The 26,471-nt window shown below is 36.6% G+C and overlaps 2 protein-coding genes across 7 annotated transcripts in view; both read right to left on the bottom strand.

Annotated features, from left to right (window-relative positions):
• Positions 1-1,347: 1,347 nt before the first annotated feature.
• Positions 1,348-3,195, bottom strand: LOC126776190 (uncharacterized). The gene is made up of 2 exons (XM_050498490.1): positions 3,054-3,195; positions 1,348-2,588 (listed from the first exon to the last, which is right to left on the bottom strand). The coding sequence occupies exons 1-2, from the start codon at positions 3,061-3,063 to the stop codon at positions 1,348-1,350; spliced, it is 1,251 nt and encodes a 416-aa protein (XP_050354447.1). The 5' UTR covers positions 3,064-3,195.
• Positions 3,196-13,996: 10,801 nt separating this feature from the next.
• LOC126776084 (neurexin-1) overlaps positions 13,997-26,471 on the bottom strand; it is a 194,486-nt gene continuing 182,011 nt past the window's right edge. For 2 of the 6 annotated variants that reach the window (XM_050498358.1, XM_050498362.1), the window contains exons 12-28: positions 25,333-25,525; positions 24,862-25,053; positions 24,603-24,746; positions 23,681-23,895; positions 22,992-23,109; positions 21,186-21,785; positions 20,910-21,110; positions 20,708-20,824; positions 20,175-20,353; positions 19,219-19,390; positions 18,284-18,501; positions 17,843-18,025; positions 16,929-17,035; positions 15,890-16,104; positions 15,106-15,393; positions 14,750-14,892; positions 13,997-14,354 (exon numbers count right to left, since the gene is read on the bottom strand). In XM_050498358.1, coding sequence (XP_050354315.1) covers positions 14,199-14,354; positions 14,750-14,892; positions 15,106-15,393; positions 15,890-16,104; positions 16,929-17,035; positions 17,843-18,025; positions 18,284-18,501; positions 19,219-19,390; positions 20,175-20,353; positions 20,708-20,824; positions 20,910-21,110; positions 21,186-21,785; positions 22,992-23,109; positions 23,681-23,895; positions 24,603-24,746; positions 24,862-25,053; positions 25,333-25,525 — 3,441 coding nt within the window. In that variant the 3' untranslated portion in view covers positions 13,997-14,198. The remainder of the gene's footprint in view (positions 14,355-14,749; positions 14,893-15,105; positions 15,394-15,889; positions 16,105-16,928; positions 17,036-17,842; positions 18,026-18,283; positions 18,502-19,218; positions 19,391-20,174; positions 20,354-20,707; positions 20,825-20,909; positions 21,111-21,185; positions 21,786-22,991; positions 23,110-23,680; positions 23,896-24,602; positions 24,747-24,861; positions 25,054-25,332; positions 25,526-26,471) is intronic. The other 4 variants (XM_050498360.1, XM_050498363.1, XM_050498359.1 and 1 more) reach the window with 3 other exon arrangements.

The raw sequence follows: 26,471 nt of genomic DNA, 5'->3' as shown, positions 1-26,471 counted from the left end.
AACATAACAGTAACATAGTTGATCATTCTTCATATCATAGTATCGAACGAAACTGAGACCGATAGCGCACTCTGTCATATATAATAATATCCTCCAGACCGATTTCGGCCACGGCGGCCAATCTCAAGAGAAATTAACCACCTACGCAGGAAATATTATAGTGCACAAGTGTATGCGCAAACACAGGTGCACTCTCTATTCCGTAACTCTCATAATCCGATGGGACGGCTATCCAACACGACCGGAAAGAGTTCAGGCGCAGGACCAACGGCTTTACGTGCTTTCCGAGGCACGGAAGTGTACACACTTCCAACTTGCAGACTCCGGGCTGCTACTGAGAATTTTCTGGCAGAAAAACCTAATAAGGTTTTACTGGCACGACCTGTGAATTGAACCCTGGACCTCCGTGTCTACAGCCTTACATCAAGCCACTAGACCAACGAGGCAATCTCTCATATATCTCCTGCTTCAATATTTTCAATGAAAGCAATCTGAAGCGAAGCGAAATTAATTAATACATCAGAAATCGCTACATTGTTTCACTTTTCAATAGAATGAATTTTCCCTTGTGTTGAAATGTAGCTCCATTTTTGATCAATGAATGTTCCTATAGATAATAAAATATCGAATGAAAAAAAATATTAGCATAATATTCACCGTCTATATATGTACTATATTATATATTATAAATAGAAATATTAATTCACTTTACAAATATATATATATATATATGTACTTATATATATATATATATATATATATATATATATATAAGTACATAAATAGCAAAGATATTCTTTTTTTGTTTGGCATTTACTTGCGTTATTTCATGAAAAAAAATCAATGTGATTACAAAAAAATGTTTGAATGCGAATTCATATACATCATTCTAAAACTTCCAATAAAGATTACGATCGAATAGTGACCAGTTGAGTGAATTCAATTTAAAACAACTTAACATTTTAACAGTAAGTAAAATAAGATCAGAGATTAACTTAATACTAGATTTAAAACGCTGCAAAAAAAGTATTACACATATAATAATAATAATAAATCAATAATTTAGTACCTGACTTTAGTAATAAGCTGACATGATGGAATCCAGTAGAATTATTTCTTGGCTACTACTAAAGTTGTTCGATTCTTATACATCACATTAACTAATATGTAAACATTAATACAGTACATAAGTAATTTATTTTTTAGATATTGAAATCAATGTTCTATGACTATTCACAACTTTAAAATACAAATTTGAAAGATTTTTACCAAGTATTATCTAATATAACATGGTAATCAGCCGCTGGTAGCCGACTAAACCGAGTTGATGTTCTATCCACTTCGTATCTAAACAGTTGGCTTTTGTTTACGGATTTTTGCATTACATTTCTCGTATTCCTTTTTCTTCTTGAGATAACCTAAAACTACTTCAGCTATAAATACCATTATACTAAGAGTGTACAAGATTCCAATCAGCATAAAAGCCCCAAGCAAGTGCTGAATACCTAACGGGAGTATAGCGCTAGTTCCATCCGATCTGATGCTGTGAATAAACAGTTCTTTGTTCCATTTATCTATTAGACCATTTTCCGAAACACTTCGTATAATATTATTAAACCTTTCCAACATGGGGAACCATTTCCTAGCGAGTAAAACAACACCGTACTTGTAAAGGTTATTGCTCTCGGGAAAGCAGTAAATCAACGGCGCACCTTTACCTAATTTCTGATCTATGTATTTGGCTTGCCTCTTCGATGAAACAACGGCGAAATTCCTATCTAGAGCCGCTCCTCTTATCCCCTCTGAGAACGTTGTCGAGTTATATTTGCGATATAAATAAAACGAGCTTGCGTTATTAGTCTCAAAATAGGATCGGTAAATCTCCCTGCCTCCCAAAGGAATTCTAGACTGAATAAGATCCGATTCGCTGCTTATCTGCTTTTCGAATCGTGGGTGCATTAGAAAGCTTCTTAGAAATGATTCGTACGATATACCCATGTTTAAACTAAAGCATAGCCAAACGAAAATCAGTATGCGAAACACTGACGTTTTCGGATCAAATTTAGCTCCCCACCCAAGCAGCATACTAAACGTCATTAAAATTGAGTTCGTTGGCCATATCGGTATCGCCCGATTATTTTCTCTATAATACAAGAAATGGAAAATTAAACCCATTACTAAAACACTCATTAACGTTGCAACCCACGTAGACCATTGAAAAATTATAAATAAATTGTCCCAAGTCGCAGCCTGTTTCGCTTTGGGCACACACCACGTCATCTCGTCTTGAGTATAACTTACCGTGGGATGAAATAATTTACGTGCAGTTCTTGTTACTTCTATATTACCGAATAGGAGATCCACTGAGTCGTTTAGTAACGCACCGTATCCGCCAGTCACTGTGCCGTTTGCGTATATCTCACCCCAATTTTCCTGTTTCTCTGACATTCGAATAACAAGGCTCATGTTTGTGAATTCACTTACAATCTTCACAAGATTAATCTCTCCGCCTTTTTGAAATTCATAAGCATCGTCCCACATTGTATTCAAAACTTTCCTTTCAGGAGGCATCACGTATGGTTCGGATATTACAGCGTACGTTATTAAAGGGCAACCTTTTAAGTCTAATGGAAACATTTCCCTTTGAACTTCTAATTGTTTTATATTATTGTTACTGCATTTGTCTAAAATGTATACGGAGTTACATTTGCCGGCGCAATTTTTATCAGTGTATGGAGTCCACGAATATGAAGTAACTTCTTCGTTCAATGGGTTGTATATGAATGCCATACTCTTTAGAATTTTATATTTTCTGAGGTCGTTGATAAATGATTTAGCTATTTCTGAACCACTTTCTCTCGGTTTCAGCTTGTAGTAAACTATCGCTTTAGCTAATGGATTCCAAGTCGGTAATCCACTTAATTGTCCCAAGTGATTCATGAGCTCGAATTTCTTCTTTAATACAAGTAAATAATTTTTTGCTTTCTCCCGAAAGTGGGAGGCGTTAGCGTGTCGACGAAAAGCGTTCTTAACCATGATTGAATATTTTTTTCCTTTATGCATAGTTTTTAATAACTGGCTTTCGTCGGCTGATGCATTGGAATTGACACTTACTATTACAATACTACCGCTTAAAGCCCTTTTATCAACAAAATATTTAGCGGATAGATTTAACACGCATTCAGCGCTGTTTGCTATTTTCACAAAATTTTCATTTGTAATGAAAAGAGAATTTTCACCGCCTACTGTAGAAATTATATTAAGTAGAAGTAAATCAATGAATAAATTTCTTAAAAGCATTGTATCGGTCATGTTTCTAGATACTTTGCTAGTTATGAAATGAAAAATGCAGGGGATGAAAACCTTTATACAGAGGCTTAAGTCAGAGAAGTTACACTTGTGGTTTTTATTTATACTATTCTATTCTAACTTCAACATTTTTTTTATAGACTAGGAAGGCGGACGAGCATATGGGCCATCTGATGGTAAGTGGTCACCAACGCTCATAGACATTGGCATTGTAAGAAATGTTAACCATCGCTTACATCACCAATGCTCCCCAACCTTGGAAACTAAGATGTTATGTCCCTTGTGCCTGTAATTACACTGGCTCACTCACCCTTCAAACCGGAACACAACTATACCAAGTACTGTTGTTTTGTGGTAGAATATACACGTCGTCTAAAAGATTGTCCTGTGGCATTGTACCCAAGACGCTAGCACTATTGCCGCGTATTATTATTTGGTTATATATTATTAATAAAAAGTATTAATCAAATCGTTAATAAGCTTTACATAAAGTTACAGCTTTTAAACTCCTCACTGGTACACCTAGGCCCACAATAAGGTTCAATGAGGATCGACGTGGCATAATTTCATTCGAGTCAAATCTTGTAAATCTTTTCGTTATCTTATCTACACCCCGAGCAGAAGATAAACACTAAACTGAAAACTAAGTGGTAATTTCTGCATTGAAACTGTAATCTTTTATAAGAATTTACGCGTTCTAGCCTATAAGCCAATGGGTATTGGCTAAATATATATAATCTTATGTATTTAATAAGCAAATAAGCTAAGTATTTTGTTTGTTTTTTCGGTAGAATTGATATTCGGACCCGATGATAGATTAAAGAGAATATTTCTATCTTGTAAAATAATAATTCAAATGTCGGAATAAAATATTATCCGATTTCACAATTTAAATAAAATATTTAGATAATGGCTTTCGGGTGTATCAAGAAAATCCATTAAATCAAAGTCGAGTAGAATTATATTTGTGAATACATTTTTTTTAAACTGTTTATGACATCTGTTTTAGTGTTTTCCCTTTAGCATTATCTTGACATTTAAAACTAAATGGTCCAATCATAAGTAATTCACGATTATTTTCATAATGGCCGCCGTGAAATTCTCTAATGTCACCCAAGATATAAATGATAAAATAATATGTTTTTAACATATTTATTTACAAAAAATATAATATTTAGTTTATTAAGGAGGATCGAAATCAAGATGGGTCAGTCGTTAGAACGCTTGACCTTAGCCGATGATCGTAGATTCAAACCCTAGCAAGAACCACTAAATTTTCATGTGCTTAATTTGTGTTTATAATTCATTTCGTGGTTGACGGTTAGGGAAAACGTCTTGAATAGACCTGCTTGTGGTGTAATGCCGTACGAATAAAGCGTGGCTCCAAACCTTCTCCTCAAAAAAGGAAAGGAGGTTTTGCACACGAGTGGGATATTCACAGGCTGTTACTCTACGAGATCTCTACGAGATCGGTCGCTACAGATTGTTTATTCGGTTTCCAGGTTCGAATTACAGGTTGGGTTACATATCAATGGTATGATATGAATGGTATCTGTAGTTTTTTTTTACTATTATATCTTTATTATATACAATGCAGTCACTGATTTTTTTTTTATATGCCCCGGAATGGCAAATGACTCTACTCCACCTGATGGTAAGTGGTAGTAGAGTCCAAACGCAACGACGGCCAGTACAGACGGGAAAAACGTTCTGCACTAGCCGCCTTCACCTTGCCGGCCCGCAAGATGCCTCTTCACGCCTCGTTTGAAGGAACCCGGGTTGTAAGAGGAGGGGAACACGTGAGCTGGTAAGGAATTCCATTTTTTGGAAGTGCGACAAAGAAAGGAGTTGCCAAATTTCTTTGTTCGCGATGGAATTGATGTCACAGTAAGGCGGTGACATCGAGACCCAGCTCGCGTGGACTTAAGAAGGAAGGGGGAAGCAGGAATTAGAGAGAATAATTCCTCAGAGCACTCGCCGTGATACAGTCGATAGAAAGCGCTCAGTGCTGCTATCTCGCGACACAATTGTAAAGGTTCAAGGGTGTTTGTGACCTTTACGTCGCCAATAATGCGTACTGCACGTCGCTGCAACCGGTCCAAGGCCTCCAGTAGGTACTTAGCGGAGCTATCCCAAAGGTGCGAGCAATATTCAACGCAAGACCGTACCTGTGTTTTGTATAACAGGCACAGTTGTTGTGGCGTGAAAAAACGCCGCACCTTGTTCAGAACTCCGAGTTTCCGGGAAGCTGTTTTTATAATAGCCTCGATGTAATTCCTTGGACTAAGGTCGCAGCGAACGTCCATCCCCAGCATGGCGATTTTGCTTTGTATCATCAGCGGTGTGCCACAGAGGGAGGGATGAGGGTAAAATGGTGACTTTTTCGCTTTGAGAGCGCATACCTGTGTTTTCTTAGCATTAAACTCAACAAGATTATCAGAACCCCATTTGGCGATGAGCTCTAACGTCCTATCGAGTTCAATGACAAGATTCTCCCACCTCTCCTCAGTTTCCGCCCGCCCAGCCACAGCGCATCCGTGGTATCCACCACGCACTGTACTATCGTCTGCATAGCAATGTATGTTCCCAAGAGAGAGCACATCATTGATATGCAAAAGAAAGAGTGTGGGAGATAGCACAGATCCCTGGGGGACCCCAGCATTCACTACATAGAATTGTGAAGCGCAGCCATCTACTAAAACACGAAGGCTACGCTTGTGTAGGAAGCTGGCAATCCAGGTGCATAGCTGAGCAGGCAGACCATATGCCGGCAGCTTGGAGAGAAGACTTCTGTGCCAGACCCTGTCGAAAGCTTTGGAGATATCGAGGCTGACAGCCAACGATTCTCCATGCTTGTCGATAGCTTCACCCCAGAGGTGTGTTACGTACGCTAGAAGATCACCTGTGGACCGTTTTGGCCGAAACCCGTACTGACGATCATTAATTAGACAGTAATCTTCTAGGTAATGTATCAGTTGGTAGTTTAAAATCCGTTCCATCACCTTACAAAGTACTGAGGTGATAGCTATTGGCCGATAATTTGCCGGGTCAGACCGATCCCCTTTTTTGGGAACCGCTTGCACATTAGCTCTTCTTCAAGCCTCCGGCACACATCCCGAAGAGAGAGAAAGTTGGAACAGGCGCGTTAACACAGGAGACAGCTCCGCCGCGCACTTCTTCAGCACAATGGCTGGTATTCCATCGGGACCGCTAGCTTTCCGTATATCAAGTGATTGCAGCTCCGCACGCACATCACGTTGCCTGATTTTGATGTCAGGCATCGTATGGCCACATGAAGGTATTGTTGGTGGCAGCGCACTACTTTACTGGTGGTAGGGCTTTGTGCAAGCTCGTCTGGGTAGGTACCACCCACTCATCAGATATTCTACCGCAAAACAGCAATACTTGATATTGTTGTGTTCCGGTTTGAAGGGTGAGTGAGCCAGTGTAATTACAGGCACAAGGGACATAAAATCTTAGTTCCCAAGGTTGGTGGCGCATTGGATATGTAAGCGATGGTTGACATTTCTTACAATGCTAATGTCTAAGAGCGTTGGTGACCACTTACCATCAGGTGGCCCATATGCTCGTCCGCCTTCCTATTCTATAAAAAAAAAAAAAAATCATCGATCACGGAGTTGTTGGCAAAGAGTTTAGCCAGGAGGTCGGCTTTCTCCTGCGGACTGTGAGCTAGCGATCCGTCCGGATTTCTGTGCGGTGGCAACGAAGGTTGGCAGAAATTGTTTTGCACAGACTTGGTCAGACGCCAGAAGCTACTAGCCAGAAGCCCCTAGGATGCGAAATAAGGTCATGGCCAATCTGTACAATGCGCTGTGCATCCGCTCTCGTGTATGCCTTCCTACAGGACTTGGAATTTTTATTGTAGTTTGCTTTCAGTGAGTCAATGTTAGATGCCCCGCTAATGCAGCCGTTGATCCAAGCGCGATATGCCGCCTGCTTAGATGATACAGCGTCGGCACATTCACGAGTGAACCAACGGTTACGCGTACCCCTATTGATGAGATCTGAGCTAGGAATGTAGTATTCCATTCCTAACATGATTTCATCAGCAACAGCAGCGGCACTAGCTGTCGGGTCATTCCCACTGAAGCAACGTTCTTTCCAAGGGACTGACGCATAGTAATCGCGCATACCGTCCCAATCTGCCGACTTATAGTGCCAAACGCGACGTTTGCATACCGCTGATGGTGGCAGCTTGGCCTATGGCACTTTGGTAGATATAAGGCCGTGATCCGAAGAACCAAGTGGAGCTTGAACCACAACCTGATATTCCACCGGGTGAGAAGTCAGCAGAAGATCCAGTAGAGAAGGCGCTTGCCCATCAATGTCTGGGATCCTGGTGGGCTGATCAACCAGTTGGTTCAAGTCCTGTGTGAGAGCAAAAGCATGAGCAGTTCTTCCAGCATGGTCAGTTTTGAGGGATTTCAACCACGATTCATGGTGAGCATTAAAATCCCCCAAAAACACCAATTCCGCCTTAGGAAACTGCTCTTACGCAGCAATTGCCACCCGACTAAGATGGTCAAATAATCGGCTTGTCTTCAAGTCACCATTGTGGGATCTGTAGAGGCACACATAGACTCGACTCTGACGAACCAGGTCCACACGTACCACCAACATGGAGAAGGAGGGGTCCTCCAAGCAGCGCAATCGGTGACAACAAACATCCGCCCTGACGAACAAGCATACTCCGGCTTTCGCTTTAAAAGATTCTTCAAGCATGTAGCCGGGATAGTTAAGGTAGCTGGTGTCGGCAGGGCGGAGTATTTGCGTCTCCGTGAGAAACAACATTGCTGGCCGTGCTGTCTCGAGATGGTGGTGGACAGCGTTGAGGTTAGCGTGGAGTCCTCGGATGTTAGAGAACTCGACCTCAAACAGCGTGGGTATGGTGGGGGTGTCCGCCGCTGAACGACCGTTATTTCTTAGTTGCGCTACCATTTGGAAAAATAAGGAAAAGAGACGTGAAGCGAGCGACGTATTGCCATGATAGGGATGGGCAAAGTATGGAGGCGTGTTTTCCCAAATGGTTGCTAAAAGGGAAAATATACTGATCCGCCGGACGGAAGGGCCCCCGAACCCCCCTGGAAGTGGCCGCCGGGACCCCACCTTCCGGTCATCAACCGGCACGACGGTCCACCCCGAGATTATGCGTAGCCTGGTGGGGCAGCCTCGCGAGCTGATTAGGCACGCTCGGGCCCCTGTACTATGCCACGGGCGGCCAGCGGAACAGCCGTTTCTTCAGGTTACCCTGTCCGGCAGATCAATACAGTTTCCCCCGGCATTGGTTCAATAGCCGTCTCCACTGGACCAACACCCATCGCGGCAATACTCGCTCGGGCACTGGCTGTACGCTGGATGACCTCGAAACGCGGCTGCAAGCCACTTCACGAGTTTTTCACCATGCGTACGGTGGTAACAAGCCAGGCGGATGTTAGCATCCTACCACCAGATGAGCAGATGGTCGCTCAGATATCCCTTAGTCGCCTCTTACGACACCCATGGGAAAGAGAGGGGCAGTGAAATGTATTCTTTCTCCGTCACTGCACAGATAGATATGAAAGTTGAAACTATTTTTAAATAGGGCCAACTCGAGAAAAAGTAAAGTAATAATTTTATTTTATTTAAATGACGATACAAATACAATAGATGTCGGCTCTATATGAAATTAATGAACCACTCCTATTTTTTTATTTTTCGCTGGTAAAACGCATACGCGTCTCCCACATAAACAGTGCGGGGGTATGTGGGGCTCGCCGTTTTCCAAGACGCTAAGTTTGCCCCGAACATCAGAATACCCACTAAAAAACCAACGGTACTCTTTCTGTCTTAGCGAGGAGCGCCTCAGGATAACTTGCGCATGCTACCGTGACCATATGAACCACTCCATCGAAAACCTTAGGCATTATTTTATCTTTTAGAAAAGAAAATAAAAAAATAAAAAATGTTTTATTGATAACCATTAAGTATTAAAACTACTTGCATACACTACTGTTACTGGGTACCCCGCTGTTTCAGCAAGACAAACACAAGCTACTAATAATTTAAAATAAGAACATAAAGGCATCTTAAATTATATAATTCTAACTTTATGCCTGTATTTGTGTGTAAGATGTACATTAAAAAATTATTGTGTACATATAAAAGTCAATGAAGTTAACAATTATATTTGACGGGCCGGTTGGCGTGGTTGGTAGATACTTGCCTTTCACGCCGAAGGTTGTGGTTTCTATTCCCACCCAGGACTGACATTTGTGTGCATGAACATGTCTGTTTTTCCTGAGTCTCCGTGTAATTATTTATATAAGTATGTATTTACAAACGTAATATATGTAGTATATCAGTTGTCTGGTTTCCATAGTACAAGCTCTGCTTAGTGTGGGATCCGATGTCCGTGTGTGAATAATATCCCAGGATATTATTTATTAAACCAAATATATTGAGCATATACAAATACACATAATCATTTTAACGTTTCATACATATATAGAGTATGTAATTTGTAATTCATTAATTATTTTAATGATTGGAGAATTGTCATTCTTCCTCACCAACACGTCTCCAAGAGAAGTCCAGCAAAACTTTGTATTTTTAAGCTCTGGTCATTTCCCTTGCCAAGTAGAAGAGTCTTTTGACTTTTTCAATAAGATGAATCTATAAATATATTGGAATGTCGCCATTCTTTAATCCCAACTGATGTGTGCTTAGCTTATTAGTTTTATTTTGTAGATTGTATTTTTAACAGCATTCATTATGTTTGTCTTTTGTATATAGTAAGAAAGTTCGAGTACTATGTAATTTTTATCTCCCTTGTTAGACGACCTATAAATATCCCTAATATTATTTTGGAGTTCAACTTTGAGTGATATGGTGAGTTGAGTGACGATATTAATAACGCGAGTTTTTGATTCACTTTCATCTTGGGAACATTTTTTATATCAAATGAACATTTTTGTCATGCCTCTTGGAGATACTCGATCTTTATTATCTAAAATAAATATAACTTTTATATCTTAATGTGTTAATTTAGGATTTTTAATGTGTTCATGAAGCGAATAGTTTATTAGAAAATTATTATTATTATTTATCTACAAGGATAGCATATCTTTAATTTCGTTCTTGAACTCAGGGATTTCACCGTGAATGTCTTCCGAGCGTTTTCGCTTGTTACTACTTCGCAGCTATGCACTCCTATTTTTGAAATTGATTTAACATGTTATATAACTTGTATTTGTAAGAAATCTACAACTATTGAACTACGCAAAGTTGGTCTTATTGATGCAAAAAATTTGAATGAAACTTATACCATTCAAATGAGACCAACCTCCTTAATCAATTATAGGAGCATGTTTAAAAAGGACGATATTCGACCACGACTGATTCTAGTTTATATGATTCTTATGTGAATTTTATTCTATGTTATTAATATATATGTATGCAATATTATTAGATTAGGTTATTCACTGTTTACGATTTATAAAATCTTTCAAAAGTGCTTGAGGCTTACACGAATAAAGTAAAAGAAAAGAAGCCTGTAAATTTCGTCCAGCTATATAATTTCTGGCCATCTTCTCTCGATTACAAGATTTGGAGCTCACTCCACTACGCCAATGCGGGTTGGTGGATTTTTGTTTGATTTTATTTAGAAAGGTATTTTGTAAATAACAAAACAAAGATGTAAATTACATAATTTATTATTTATTTTCAAAATTTGACGTTTTACATAAACAAACCTTGGTCCGATCGAGATCGGCTGTACAACAATTGCAATTGAATACAGTTGAAACAAACATATCATTAGGGATCGATACACCTGCGATACTCAGCTAAGATGAATTACGCGACTCATTTATAAAGCTACAGCCAAACCTATGCGATTAGGTAATTGCGAGATCTCTTTGCATTTTTTGCAATCATCTCGTTTCTCGCATAGATGTGACACAAGTTTTACAGATCACAGATATAATTTCCTAGTTTGATCGTACAGGTGTCTTCAATTCTTCAATTTCTATGATCATCAGATACTTTAAGTTTTGAAATAAGCACTAAATAGATACGAAGAATTTAATCATAAAAGATTCAAGTGCGTTCAATAAGTTAATCAAGTTATATTATTTGAATATGATTCTATTCAAATTTTTAGAAAGCTCATGAACGTGAATCCTTTACCATAAAATGTTTTATCTATTTTCAGATACATTTATCAGAAACGATGAAGTATATTTATACTAAAATTCCTGATGATAAAAAAATCCAAGATAACCTTGTTAAAGGATTTATAAAACAATAAAGCGAACCAAACACAACTATCCGGTATAAATAAATAATTAAATTACATTAACCATTAATTATGACCTAAAATTGACAAACAAATTGTTGTTCTAACATTTTGTGCCGTAAAACGAGTGTGACATTACACCGTAAAATACAATTTAATTACTTTAACTATATACAATAAATGCAACTTCGAGTACCTAAAACCTGTGCTCCATAACAATCTATATAAATATGACATTTATTTAAAGCTAATTGAAATTTTATCGGGAAAGAGGAAAACGGGACGGTGGATGTTATTTTTATTGTAAAAAATATAAGCGATTCTTCAGTAATATAAAAAATTGTAGAGGAATTTGTTAATGACAAAGCTTAGGGCGAAATTACTTAATTTACTTGCGTTAATGATCTGAATTAATTAATTGAAATTAATGACTAATATCCCAAAAACAAATTTAATGAAGGAAGAAGAAAAGACGAAACAGAAAATTACACACATAAATTTTATAGAAAATAAATTTAATTTCAAAGCAACATGAATTACAGAATTTCGGAATTACAAGAATCACAGAAAGAATTTCAAAATGGTCATGAAGTTATGCGATTTATTTTTTATTTGATTATTTTATAAATAGGATACGATTAGGACGCATTGAGGAACTAGTCCTTGAGTAGTTATTATTCTTTAATTTTCATGTTAATTTTATAAATATTTACATTTTTCAACAATTTGAAATTCATTAACTTTTGAAATAAACAACTCATCAATTAGGCCTCGAAAAGTCGGTAACACAATTACAAAACCAATGGACATTGAACTCAATGGGTTTATGCATAGAATCATCTACGGAACCACCATTTCCTACAAGCTCATACGTTTTTACGCCTTCTATGTTATTATACCTGTCTCTATCAAGCTAATTCACCCTCAAGAATATATTTCATACCCCTAGTCGCATCGTCTATTCATTAAAAATACTGTATAAGACCTAATATATATATATAGGAAAGAGAAACTTTAAATTGTAAAAGTGCTGAAGTCTTCAGTTGAACGATATGCTTCATTTTCAGTGATGGCAGCCCAAATTTTAGCCTTGTACCCCTATTCATATTGCTTGTAGTTTAATTATATTCATCAGATATTCTATACTTTAAAACAAAGTACGAGATAAATTACATCAGTTCACGGATCTATTAAAATATTATTTAAATTATCAAAAAAAAATTTAAAAAATCGTCGAAGCATCTGATGAAATAATTATTACAGCCAATCTATTTATAAGTCTTAGCATAAGTTAAACTATTAAAGGCAGAAAGGGCATGGTATGATTTAATATGATGATTATAAAGAAAATCGGAATTAAAAAAAAACAATCATAAAAGCAATACGCGATAGACATTTTAATATAACCTCTCAAGATTATCAGATTCACAAAAAGAAGAATTTAAACGTAAACTTGTATCGTAATGATTCCGAAATGAAACAGACGATAGTCTTGTTGATTTCCTGAGAGATTAATTTAATTATTTCCATTTTATTATCCAGGGTTGTTTAAATTTCCGATAACACACACCCGATCGCACAAGTGACTACAAAGTTACGATAATTAATATTTACAAAAACACTTGTGTATCAGTCGATATTTCATCTATCTTATGCAACTTAACCATTACTAATCGATTCATACCAACCATTTATATCGATTTCAGCTTTTTTTAACCGATTATTAATTATATCCATTCAGCTAATTAAGGAATGAAGCGTCTACGGGTTGATATTCGAATCACTACTTCTCGTATATAAATCGATCTACGGCTGATATGTTCCGTTTTAGGTGACTTGTAGGGAGAGTTCATAAATTCGCTGGTTGTGTATATATTCTTTAAATCAGGGTCAACATTACAAATTCACTTAGCACCTTGATTGATCTAAACCATTTTAGGGTGATATTAAACGATTGTGTACAAATTCATAATTATTTATCTTAAAAAATTTAGATACAATTTCAAATTAAATGTTTTTGAAGCGGTATTAAGGAAACTGTAACTATCACCGATATAGCTTTTTGAACACAAATAGGCATATTGTATATGTATTGTAATTGATATTATTATTTTATAAAGTTAATTTAATTAGTTTAGTTATAAATTAACAACTAAAACTGCATTAAAACTTGTTATTAGTCATAAGCATATGTTAAATAATGATACAATTAGAACAAAGGCAAGAATCAATACAATTCCATAGACGTTTCATTGAACCTTTGATTGATTGAGCCCTCATTGAATATAACATTATCTATATATTAGAGATCAGACACTGGATTGGTTTATGTATAGTAGACCAAGCAACATATATTATTTAAAGAACAAAGTACACTGCTAATACAAAACACACAGCTAACACTTAAACAAATAATGTGATATAAAATCTTGGATTGAAATCTTGATGTGTATCCGTCAAACATATACATTTTTTACGGTTGAGGGATTCAGTAGCAGTTAATAAATAAATATTTAAAACTAAACAATCGAACATCAACGTTATCGTCGACCCTCCAGCGAGTTGCGACCACAAGCCACCTAACAGTACACACCTACACGTACCACTCCTTGATGCCGTCGCGCTTCACGGGCTGAGGCGGTCCGAGCGGCGTGCTGCCGTTGCGCTGCAGCGCTAGAGGCTGCAGCGAGCGGGACGCGCCGCCAGCGCCCGCAGCGCTCGAAGCGGTTTGGTAGCTCGAGTGAGCCTGCTGAATATTAAGAAACGTTGACACAATGTCCTAAATTGGGAGACACCAATTTTAAATAACAAGATTAAATACGTCTATACGAACTATCGATAGCGACAGTTAAGAAACTGATCAATTTAAAATTGCGCTTTAAATAAATGCGAACCGAATAATTTGCGGACTTGGATAAAATGCGCTCGATAATATTTATTACTGCAGATAAACGAAAAACTATTATGTTTAATATGTTAGAAAACATAAATAAAGCAACTAGAATGATTCATACGTCTAATTATATCCAGTGTTCCCTGTTAAAGCGACTACTATACCATCAATTGCGAGTTCGATGTGGTTTTCACATATAGATCATAGATGGATAACGTGTAACGAATGAAGCGCTTCGGTCAGTTACTGACCTGGTTTCCTAGCAATGCCGCACTAGCACTTTGTTGATAGTTCTTATCCTCAGTCACCTTGTAGGAGGGATCCAGGCGGAACAACAACTTGAGCACGATGATCGCAATCAGTATTATTGCTATCAGCACTGAAGCCACTATACCTGTGGAATTTAAAATGTCTCTTGTAATCGTTAATTATTTCGCTTCAATTTATCATATCTTAACGCTCGATAGGAGCTTACTGAGTGACTTGATTCATTACTGTAGAACTTGCTTCAAATGACGTGAGACCGGTTGCATGAGCTCACATGAGCACACTGACGCCTTCTTTTTTATTTGTGATGATCAATTGTTTTTATTTACGCTTAACTCACCAACAATAGTTGCGAAGAATTCAGACTCGGGTGGTACAACCCTACTGTCAGTAGTCTTCGGATGGTACCACTTGGTGGTGATCTCGTGTTCGTATCCGTTGTAATCTGGGTGTATCCTCGGACCTCGATCCTGTTCTTCGATTTCGTATGTTGGTGATCTCGTCTCTATTTCGTTCTTATGGTCTTCGTAATCTGGTATGCGATGATCGTCCTCCGTAGTGCGAGTAGATTCCGTGTGCTTACCCGTCCCCGTCATTGTGGGCGTGAAGAGACCAGAGTGGGAACGGTCTGCAAAATAAATAAATAAATTACGTTAATCTTTTTATTTACTCCTTGTATATATACATATAAAATAAAAAATACAAAAATATAATAAAAACAAACTATATAGACATTATATACAAATTATAGAAAAAACACGCCGTCCAAAAGATTCTTCTGTAACGGTTTACCCACTGTTTTATCAAGTTATTAATTCTTATTTAATTAAGCTATTCCTATATATTTATATTTAAAAGAGGAAATGTTCGTTTATTTGCATTAGTATTCTACTGATTCAATAATGATTAAAATTTGGCAATAAAATTTAACTTAGTTAAATTGAGTATATACTTTTATACATAAACTCCTTAAATATATAGAAAACAAATTTAAAAATAACTACTACAAATCATGACCGGGTGAAATGGTGGCAAGAATGCTGGCGGCATTTCCCTTTGTGTCATAATACTAATTACTTGTTTATGTGAATTTGAGGAATGAAAATGATGACAAATATTCTTACCGTCAGTTGGTGTAGTCCCTTTTTCTGGTGTGGTCGCAGTGTCCAAGGTGCCAGCATGCATATTGTCATGATCTGGTAGAGTGGATTGATCGCTTTTCGTGGTACCAGTGGTATCTGTGCCACTAGCGGTGGACCCTGAGAGGGATTTATCAACGTGCTCCGTTGATATCGGAGCGGTTGGTGACGTCATCGCATGCGTGCTACTTGCACCGGAACTGTAGAGAAAAGGAAATCAAAGAAACGTATTCGGATAAAAAAAGAAAAAACTATCAACTAATATTTGTAATAATGAGAGTTACAGTGTTACTCTTGTTACAGTAAAGTAAAGTACAGTAACAGTGTTACTCTTGTTCAATGTTGAACTCTTAACTTGGACCATTAACTAAGTAGCAAGTTTACTATTGTAAAACGCTACAATAGTAAACTTGCTACTTAGTTAATAGCCGATATTCTAACTAACTTTGTATTCTTTTCTTTTTTTCTATCCACCCGCACCTTGAAACTGTTATACATATTGTTTTCGTGTATGTGACTAATGTCTTAATAATAAATAAAGTTCTTTAAACCGAACTGTTGGAAGAGGTCAATGAAGATACTTTGAATGATTATAAAATAATCCTCAAGTTAATGTCGAAACTCACTTTTTTACATAAAATAAGAAGGTGGGTACGCAAATGGGCCACCTGATGGTAGATGGTCGCCATAGCCTATAGACATTGGCACTGTTCAAAATATTAACCAATCTGGAAACTTACATGTATCTTGCGCCTGGAGTTACAACGACTCATTACTCTTCAAATAAGAACACACCAATACTAATTATTGCTGTTTGGCGGTTGAATATGTTATGAGTGTGTGCTACTACCCAGGCGGACTTGCATAAAGCCTTAAGTGTTAAATTTTTTTTTTTTCTAAAATAAATAATTAACTAAATACATAGAACAGTATCAAAATTTCACAAATTTTGCAATAAAAATGAACTTAAGACTTTAAAAATTACTCTTCTGTTGAGAATACATAAATATGTGAAAATAATTACGTGGTCACAGGATGTTCTGGTTCAGTGATTTCTTCTCCACTGGCACCAGAACCTTCAATGCAGTCCTCATCGTCGCAAGGCTTCATAAGCTTACCGCTGATATCACCCTACGGAAAATACACGGGAAATTAGTTAAATACATTTTAAGCCTCTGTAAAAACGTAATTAATATTTCATTTCGATGAACGTTATTTTCTGAATTTTATTGACGAATGTTTTTTTCCGAAGAACTCTCTCAATGGAAACTTGAATAGAAAAGTTCCGCAATGCTTAATTAATGGGACACGTGAAACTTACATAGTCCGTTCAAATTCAGATATAGTAATAGCTGACTGTAAATATCCGACTGCTGGGGTAAGGCCTACTCTCCTTGAGGACGAGGTCAAGCTGCTTCATTCGTCATATGAATTCGAAATCGTCAGATAAGATACTCGTTCTTTAATCACAGGGCCATTACGGATCAGTAACATGTGTTCCAATTTTTTTCCGTTAGCCTGAACACGCAGAATAGAAGAATGAGCCCTTTTAATGCAATTAGAAGTTTTTCGCTAGATTTTTAGAACGCGTTAGTTAGAATTGTAAGAACGCGTGAATCTTAACCGATGATCGTGAGTTTAAACCCGGGCAAGCACTACTGAATTTTTACGTGCTTAATTTGTGATTTTAAGTTATCTCGTGCTTTATGGTGAAGGAAAATATTGAGCACCTGGATGTGTCTAATTTTACTGAAATTTTGCCACTTGTGTATTTCACCAACGTGCACTGTAGCAGCGTGGTGGAATAAGCTCCAAACCTTCTCCTCAAAAAGGGAGAGGAGACTCTAGTCCAATAGTGGGACATTCATAGTTGGTACCAGATCATAATGAAGTTCTAAACACCAGACATAAGAAGACGCATTAAAATAATAAGCTTACCTTATGCAACTTAGAAGGTGGTCGTCTTGTAGACGGGACGTAGACTGGGGTGATGAGATCGTCCCCAGACCCCGCGTCGGGGAGCACACAAGCGTCTTCGTCGTCATCCCGACAGCCCGAACCGGCACCGGAGTACACGAGTTCGTCCAGCACCCCAGGGCCACCGTAGCCCGATGGGGGAGTCTTGAACCGGAAACAAGTGAAACGATAAATTATTGCATTTTAAATTCAAAATCTCATACATGCCAATCAGCTATCTCGTCCAATCGGTTTAAACGATATTCAAAATTAAACATTTGGTATAGCGTGAATATTTTGAAACGATTGTATACTATTTTATTTATATGTAAGAATTATTAGTATTAATTAACAGAAAACACCAACAAAATGATAAGCTACTTGAAATGATTAAGAAGAGGATTGCGAGCGAGGGGGCCTCACCTGTTGCATGCGGTTGATGTCACGGTCGAGCGGCGCGGCGGCGCGGCGCACGTCCCCGCGCAGCGCGGCGGCGGGGTCGGCGGCGGCCGCGCGGTCCAGCACGCGCGCGCCGTTGAGCACGAGCCCCGCCACCACGCCGCGGAACGAGCGCGCGCCGCCGCCGCCGCCGCCCACCACCACGCGCGACATGCCGTTGAATATGGACGACTGCTGCCCGCCTGCCGGCACCACGCACGCGTGAGCTTCGTTAATATCTAAACGGAGTGTCTCTTTTCCGATCCCCGGTATTAAGCTCTGGCCTCCTATTCCCGGCAGAGCAGAATAGAGCCACTCCATCCGAGCCGAAGAATGTCGCTGGAGCCACATTAACGGAAATTTTGTGATAGACGCTTCCGACATTACCGGTGCCTCAACGATCCGAGCTTTGACGTAAAACGGACCACCTATCAAAATATTTCCCAGGAAGAATTGGCAGCTGGTCGTAAGAGGCTTAAAAACATTTCATCTTGGAGACTTCGATGAGCCAAACCAAAATTAATAGGATAATGATTTCAATGACGATTCGTATTAAAGTTGAACCGCCACGTTTATAGTAATTATTTATTAATTTCACAAAACAAGTACAAATTTTTAATCAGGTTACAAAATATTTAAATAACGAAACTTTAAATAAGTCAACTAAATAAATATGAATTATGCTTTCTTACTTGAATTTACGAAAATACATAAAAAAAAATGCATTAAAACAAATTATTTATCAATAATAATAAGGGCAACCGTAATTCACCGTTATTGATGAAACTGTAAATAAATTTGATTATCTATCATTATATTTCAATTCTAAATACCGAAGTAGGTTACATATTATATCATATTGCCAAAAAACCTTTTACAAAAGCAGTGTTAATAACTATAACATTTTAAAACGAACTTACCCTGTGGATGTCTTATATTAACAGCGTAGTTGTCCAACTGTAGCGCCGCTCGGCTACCGTTCCTTGTGAACCGAGCCACGTGGTACGCGCCGTCGTCCACCCTCGCCGCTTCGTCACCCAACGGATGATCGCCATCACCCACGTTATAGACCATGAATAGATTACCCCGAATCTGGAGAAAAAATAAAATTTTCACATAATAAAAAAACACAAATCGATTTTTTTTTCTATATTATTAGCAACTAAAACATTAAAATGTTATTTTACAAATGTATGATCAGCTTTGCTCTTCATTTCGATACCACCGATAATTATTTATGTATTCTTAATGTCTCATAAATTAAGTGCTGAAATTTAATTTATTTTCGTACTAGAGAAATAAACAACTCAAGTTCCGATTGGTTATGTTACATTTAATTGATTGTGAGTGTAAAATATAGTCCAAGGAAAAAAGTCGTAATATTTTCAATCACGTTGTTTACTATTTATTTTACATTTACATTAAATTTATTTAGGCGCTAATTCAGTGTATTCTAAATACACTGAATTAGCGCCTAAATAAATTTAATAGCAAAACGGAGATAAGTGATTTTGCTCACCACAAAAGTACACATGTCTGTCTTGTTGTCTTCAGTGTAAGTCGGGAAATATTTACGAAAGATTTCTCTACTATCAAATAGCGAACTTAGGAGTCCATAGTAGCGAAACATTTTTATATAAAGATAGTATAAAAAAAAAAATTAAAAAAAAAAAACAAAATAAAAAAACTATATAACATCCATATTGTTCACAGTTAACATGAAAACAATATTTTTTTAATTTTATATGTTAAAAAATTCGTTGCGAAATTACTTTTTATTTTTTCAAGACTAACTAGAAACATATTTATAATATTACTTACATAATTATAACAGCTCTTAGAACAACCACAGAAATAAAAGATATCGAACACTTACTATTTCCATCTGCATATAATCCTGTGTATTAGAAGACTCGATCCTCAACAACACGGCATCAGACTTGCTTGTAACAAAACCGACAGCTACTTTGTCAGTTTCGGTATCTGCGACTGCGCTAGGTGGAAACGTGTAGGTTATGATGCCTCGACCGGGACCGAACTCGTATGCAATTGATTCTGAAAAACATAATAATATATGATTAAAAAACTTACTATATATTTAAAAATGTCATCGAAGGTGTGAGTATAATGATCGAAAACAATATATGGATTTGTGAGAGATGATAAGATTATATAATAATAAAATCTGAATTTAATTAGAACAACTAAATTCAAACATTCTACATATTTATAATATACAAGCTGACAAGCCTTCGTTTACAATGCATTTCGTTAATTTAACCTTATTAACGAATAACTAGACATAAAGATTTTATGAAAAATGGCACGAACAGGTTAAAGTTATATTGAATGTAAAACGTAGTAAGTAAAATCTACAATAATATAATCATTAGAACAAAATATTCTTACCATCGTAACAAGTGGGTCCCGTGAAGGAAGTAAGATCACAATCGCACACGTAAGTGTTCCACTGTTGCACGCACACACCCTTGTTGGCGCACGCGTTGTGTGTGCACTTAGTAGGACCTGTGTCAAGTGTCATGTACAAGTAAATATTATATTCAAAAAAGAAATGGAAATTTTGAAAAAAAGAAATGTTATATTTATATACCTTCACATCCTGATACTAATGAAGAACTTGGTACAACAGCATCTTCTATCAAAGACGGCGACTCCCCTGGAAGATCCAAGCTTGACATACACCCTTCAAACCCTTGCCTTGAAAGCACACCTACTGGCAACGCTGTGTACATTTCCTTTGGTACCCCACCCACGTATAGAACGCTATCTAGCTCCAGCATAAGATTTGAACCTAAAATTAAACCAAAATTTGTAAAATAGTTTTCTGCAAATAATTGCTTTTGTGGTATTTTCAGTTTATTCTTACTTGTTGTATGCATTTCTAAATCTTCATCGACTTGCATCGTATGGATTTTTGGAGTCGGTCTTCTTATTGAGACTGAGTGCCATCTATTGTCATTTAGAAAACTCTTCAATTTATCTTTCATTGTTACCACTCCATCACCAAGATTGAACACGCAATGAATATGGCCATTAACCAATTCCACAGCTATAAAATCTTGTTTCTTTCCTCCGTTATAGAATAATAAACCATCCATTTCTGTCGTTCGGAAATAAAAATCTAAATACGTATTCCCGTATGCCTTAAGTAAAGGCAATCCAACGTACGTGTGTTTTGATTTAAATGTCACAGCCTTATAAACATTTAAAGAATCTGGTTTTACGAATTTACCAGTAAATATGATATTAGACGTATCGTATATATTGTTGTTTTCATCACTACTGCCAATTCCGAGTGTTCTAGCCATATCTATGTATTTTATGCCATTGAAAATGAATTTCTGTAGATAACCGACAAAATTAGGTAGTGTAGATGTCATTTGGATTTCTTCTTCCGGATGATATAGTCCTCCTAAATGTAGCGTCGAAATTTCTAAAGTTGACGCTTTTCCTAGAATTGTTTCAGCTGTAAAACAAATCGAATTCAATGATAAAATTAATAATCTCGATAATAATGCTACATTTAGTCACAACATTGACGTTAAAATCAATAGAAACTAGCAAATTAAACGCCTTACAGATTCACGATTAGCAGCATCAAAATATATTTACAATCAGAGTCTATCAGCCCAAAAATATTTGCAGGAAAATAGCCAAGCTCCACAGAAAAGATTATTTTCAAGTCTAAATTACTTCAATCGAAAGTGTGGTGTTAGAAATTATAGTTTGTAGCGATTTTACAATTTAACAGGAACTAGCTTTAACTAATCTAGTTAATACTTGTAACCTTTCGTAACTAACCAGAGAGATACTACATTAACTGTTATCGTAACTAATAGTTGAAGTAAAGTTCTGCTGAAATTCGTCTCCTTCATACATGTAAGAAAAAGACAAATTTACTTTAAGGTGTTTATTTTTAAATCTAATTTCTTTTTTAATTACATGTAATTGGTTATCATTTTGGCAACATTTAATTTCATATCGGTTTAAAAAAAAAACATATTTTTAACAGAAGTCCCAAAAACGCAACCAACACATGTAATTATTTTCAATTGCTGAAAATAATATAAAGGAGCTACAGGAGAAAGAAAAGAAAAGTCAAACAACAAAGAAGAAATAAAAGCATTAGAAGAACAGAAAGGTGAAGGTACCAAGTGCCAGCTAAAACCAACTCAAAATAAGCTTCTATCTACAGCTAATAGGACATCTAACATCAAGGGACGCCTACTATAGTCTTTAGCGTCATTAGAAAGTTAACTGTATTTCATTCTTATTAAGATTCATAATTGCACATTTTTTTTAGTGAATGTTTTAGTTCTAAATTCAGTTTTAATATATTTAGTGCAATTATTAAACTGTTTCTATTAAAACATTAGGCTCCTTAAAATTAACTCTACTATTGATTTCGCTTTGTATGTTATAATATTTATTAAAAATGAAATTTTGTAATCTAATAACATAAAGCATTGTCATTTCAAATATCTAATAATAAATAATTTTATTATTTTGTCGTAGTTTTTTTCTTTTTATTGACAAATTATTTGGTATTTAAAAAATACCGCAATAAGAAGTTATTACCTCGTTTTAACAGAGCAAAATCAAAACCAACCTTATGTTCCACTACATTAGGGTCAAAATAAAATGGTGCGGGTGCTGTCCCGTGCATACGTACATAACGTACCGCGGACTGGCTGCCCTCCGTCTACCTGCAGCTTAAGGTTTGATGCGCGGCGCGAAAAGCGAACCGTATGCCACTTGTCGTCTGCTACATTTGTACCAGCTAGAAGATTCTGTAACATTATAATTGATTCGTTAAATATCACGTAAAAAAATATATCTTTTTATACTTCCTGTATTTTACACAACATTTTTTTTAGTATATTATAATTTACCTATTGTCATAATATTTTAAGCGTACACTGGCCATTTAAGGTGGAGATTCCAAGTAATCATGTAATAAACTGTTTGTTTGAGTTGGTAGGGTATTGTGCAAGCCCGTCTGGGTATGTACCACTCACTCATAAGATATACCGCTATCGTTATTGTATTGTTGCGTTCCAATTTGGAGGATGAGTGAGCCAGTATTTGACAGATTAGAGTAACCGAAAAGTAAATGGAAATTGTATTACTAATATAATATAATACAGCTATCATTTTTTAAATTACAAAACAAATACTAAGATTTAGTGTAACTACAGGAATAATTCCCAAGGTTGGTGGTGCATTAGCGAAGTACGGAATAATTAATATTTCTTTCATTACTAATGTCTATGGGCTGTGGTAACCACTCACCATCAGGTGGCCTATTTGCTGATCCACCAACGTATAAAATAAAAATAAAAATAATATCAAATAACGTACCTTTTCTCTATCTCCTAACCTTACACTGGCCCTAACCCTTCCTGCAGCTACGGCTAATTCGATCCTATCAGCTGAATGTTCAGATGCAGTTCTAAGTAGTAATCCCGCTTTAGTAGTACGGAACCGCAGTAGTAGTTCTTCGGTTTGCGTGACGTGCTCAGGTCCAAGTGCAGCTGTGAGATGTTGACTGCCATTGAGGAAAATTGTAGCCGATTCTGAAATTTATTAATAGTTAAAAAGGAATCAAAACACCGTACCGTAACAGCCTGTGAATGTCCCACTGCTGGGCCTCCTCTCCTCTTTTCGAGGAGAAGGTTTTGAGCTTATTCCACCACGCTGCTCCAATGCGGGTTGGTGGAATACACATGTGGCAGAATTTCAGTGATTAGACACATGCAGGTTTCCTCACGATGTTTTCCTTCAACGTAAAGCACGAGATGAATTATAATCACAAATTACGCACATGAAAATTCAGTGGTGCTTGCCCGGGTTTGAACCCACGATCATCGGTTAAGATTCATATGTTCTTACCACTGGGCCATCTCGGCTTGTTATTATTTTATGCAGTAAAAGATAATGAAATTCCCAAAGTAGAACAGAAGTTATTATTTATGTAAGCATTACGTGTCGGATGGGCGTGATATTTTAATTAGTAATATTTAATATTAGAAACGCAACTATGAAAAGGTTTTAAATATGGAACTCTAAAAAATTTGCCTCGCGCAATGATTTATTAAGAATTGAAATTCTGGAGACGAACAGAAGTGTTAGATATGATTCACTTTACCGACTTAAAATTCGCAATCAAAACACAGTTGCTATAAAAAAAATCACATTATAACTGTGAAAAAAGTATTTTAACTAGATGATCCGAAATATATATCACAGGTATGCATCGATCATTTATCAAAGTTTCACTCACCTCGTCCACAAGTAGGTCCACCATAATTTGTAGCAGAACAATCGCATATTGGTCGATTCCAGCCTTCAGTGCAAATCCCACTATGCTGACAAGGAGAACTGACACATTGCTTCATCAATACATGACAAGCTGGTCTGACAGATGCTAAAAATTAAAACACATATTTTTTTATTTACACTTAAAGTTATAAAAGATGGGAATTAATTCAAACCCGATCTTTGATATAATAAAACGTTATTTCCAAAATCGTTTTCTTTACCAGAATCTTGTTGTCTTGCATAAGCGGTCAGATCCTGCGGTTTCCCATTTAGCACCAAATCACGAATGCATCCAACAAAGCCCTGTCTTAAAGCAGCTGTCCACAACGCCGCCGGCGTCCTAGAGGCGGAGTATTCCGAACCAAGACCACCAACAAAAAGAGGCCCATCGAGCTCGAGTTGATTCGATTCACCTTTACCCAAATAGAAAAAAAATAATAACGTTATAGTATCACACAAATGGATACTTTTTTTAAATATTACACATAGAATGGGTACATTTACGCAAGGCAAAGATCTCCTCATCTTATATGAAGTTTGGATCTTGTCCTAACATTGCTACAATAGTAGGAGACTTTTATGTGACATATGTAGGATTCCTTACGATATTTTTCCTCCCTATCGAGTACAATTTAACAAGATGCTACATCAATCCTACTATAAACTTTCGTTGATTATAAATGTTGTATTACCAGGCGTCTTAAACTCAGCATTGGCCCCATCAACAGTGACTCTTCCATCTCTACCAGTTCTTCTCAGAAGAAATTCGTGCCAATGCGAATCGTCGACCCGTCTTCGAGAAGCCCTAACTCGAACGCCTCCAGACCCTAAATCCACGTGGACGTAAATATACCCATTGAGAATCTCCACAGCAAAGAGATCCGCCTGAAACACACGATATAATTATTGTGATATACATAAATTTGAACAATTAAGTGTATAGTAAAATTATGGAAACAAAAATAATAATCTAGAAAATACACTTGCAGTATAAAATATACTTGAAAAAACTTCAAAGAACTATATATATAAATATAAGTGTTTGTATATACATAATTCTATTGAGGTCTTAATCTGAAACTCGCGTTTGTTGATTGAAAAATACCTATTTATTTAGTATTAAGTGAATCTTTTGTCAAATGCTAAGAAGTCCTATTGGAACATTTGATATATTTTTAATAATAATTATAGTATGTATTTCATAATACTCTTAACTTTTTTACACCACATATGGTACATTTGCTAGTAATTTGTATATAGTATAATAACAAGAAATTTATATTGAAAGAAATATATACAAGAAATATATACAATTGAGAAATACAACGCTATAAATTATTCCATACTGTTTGATCACCAATATGCATATCACGGCTAATTGTAACAGCACTACATGCTAGATGCAAATCACATAATACATTCTACCTGCATAGTATCAAACGAATTACAATTGTGCATACTTAACTCAGTAGCAGTTCATAACATACATATTTTAGCTTATCATTTTAATGATTTACAACTGAATTTAAAACAAAATTACATACAAAATAGTTTTAATTATATTATCATATTGTAATTATTATCTTTATTTTATAAGGAAATTAATTTCATTTATCATTTTTGTAATTGATAAATTACGTAATTTATAGTAATTGATAGTGTTATGAACTAAATGAACAATATTGGAATTGGTAAGCTTCTTTACTTTGTGGTAGGGCTTTGTGCAAGCCCACCTGGGTAGGTATTCTACCGCGAAAACAACAGTACTTGTTATTGTTGTGTTCCGGTTTGAAGGGTGAGTGAGCCAGTGTAAATACAGGTACAAGGATAT

This window comes from Nymphalis io, chromosome 19, assembly GCF_905147045.1.
Source record: "Nymphalis io chromosome 19, ilAglIoxx1.1, whole genome shotgun sequence".
NCBI lineage: Eukaryota > Metazoa > Arthropoda > Insecta > Lepidoptera > Nymphalidae > Nymphalis > Nymphalis io.
Note: the sequence above shows the minus strand (reverse complement) of the source record. Positions and strands in the feature narration are given on the sequence as shown.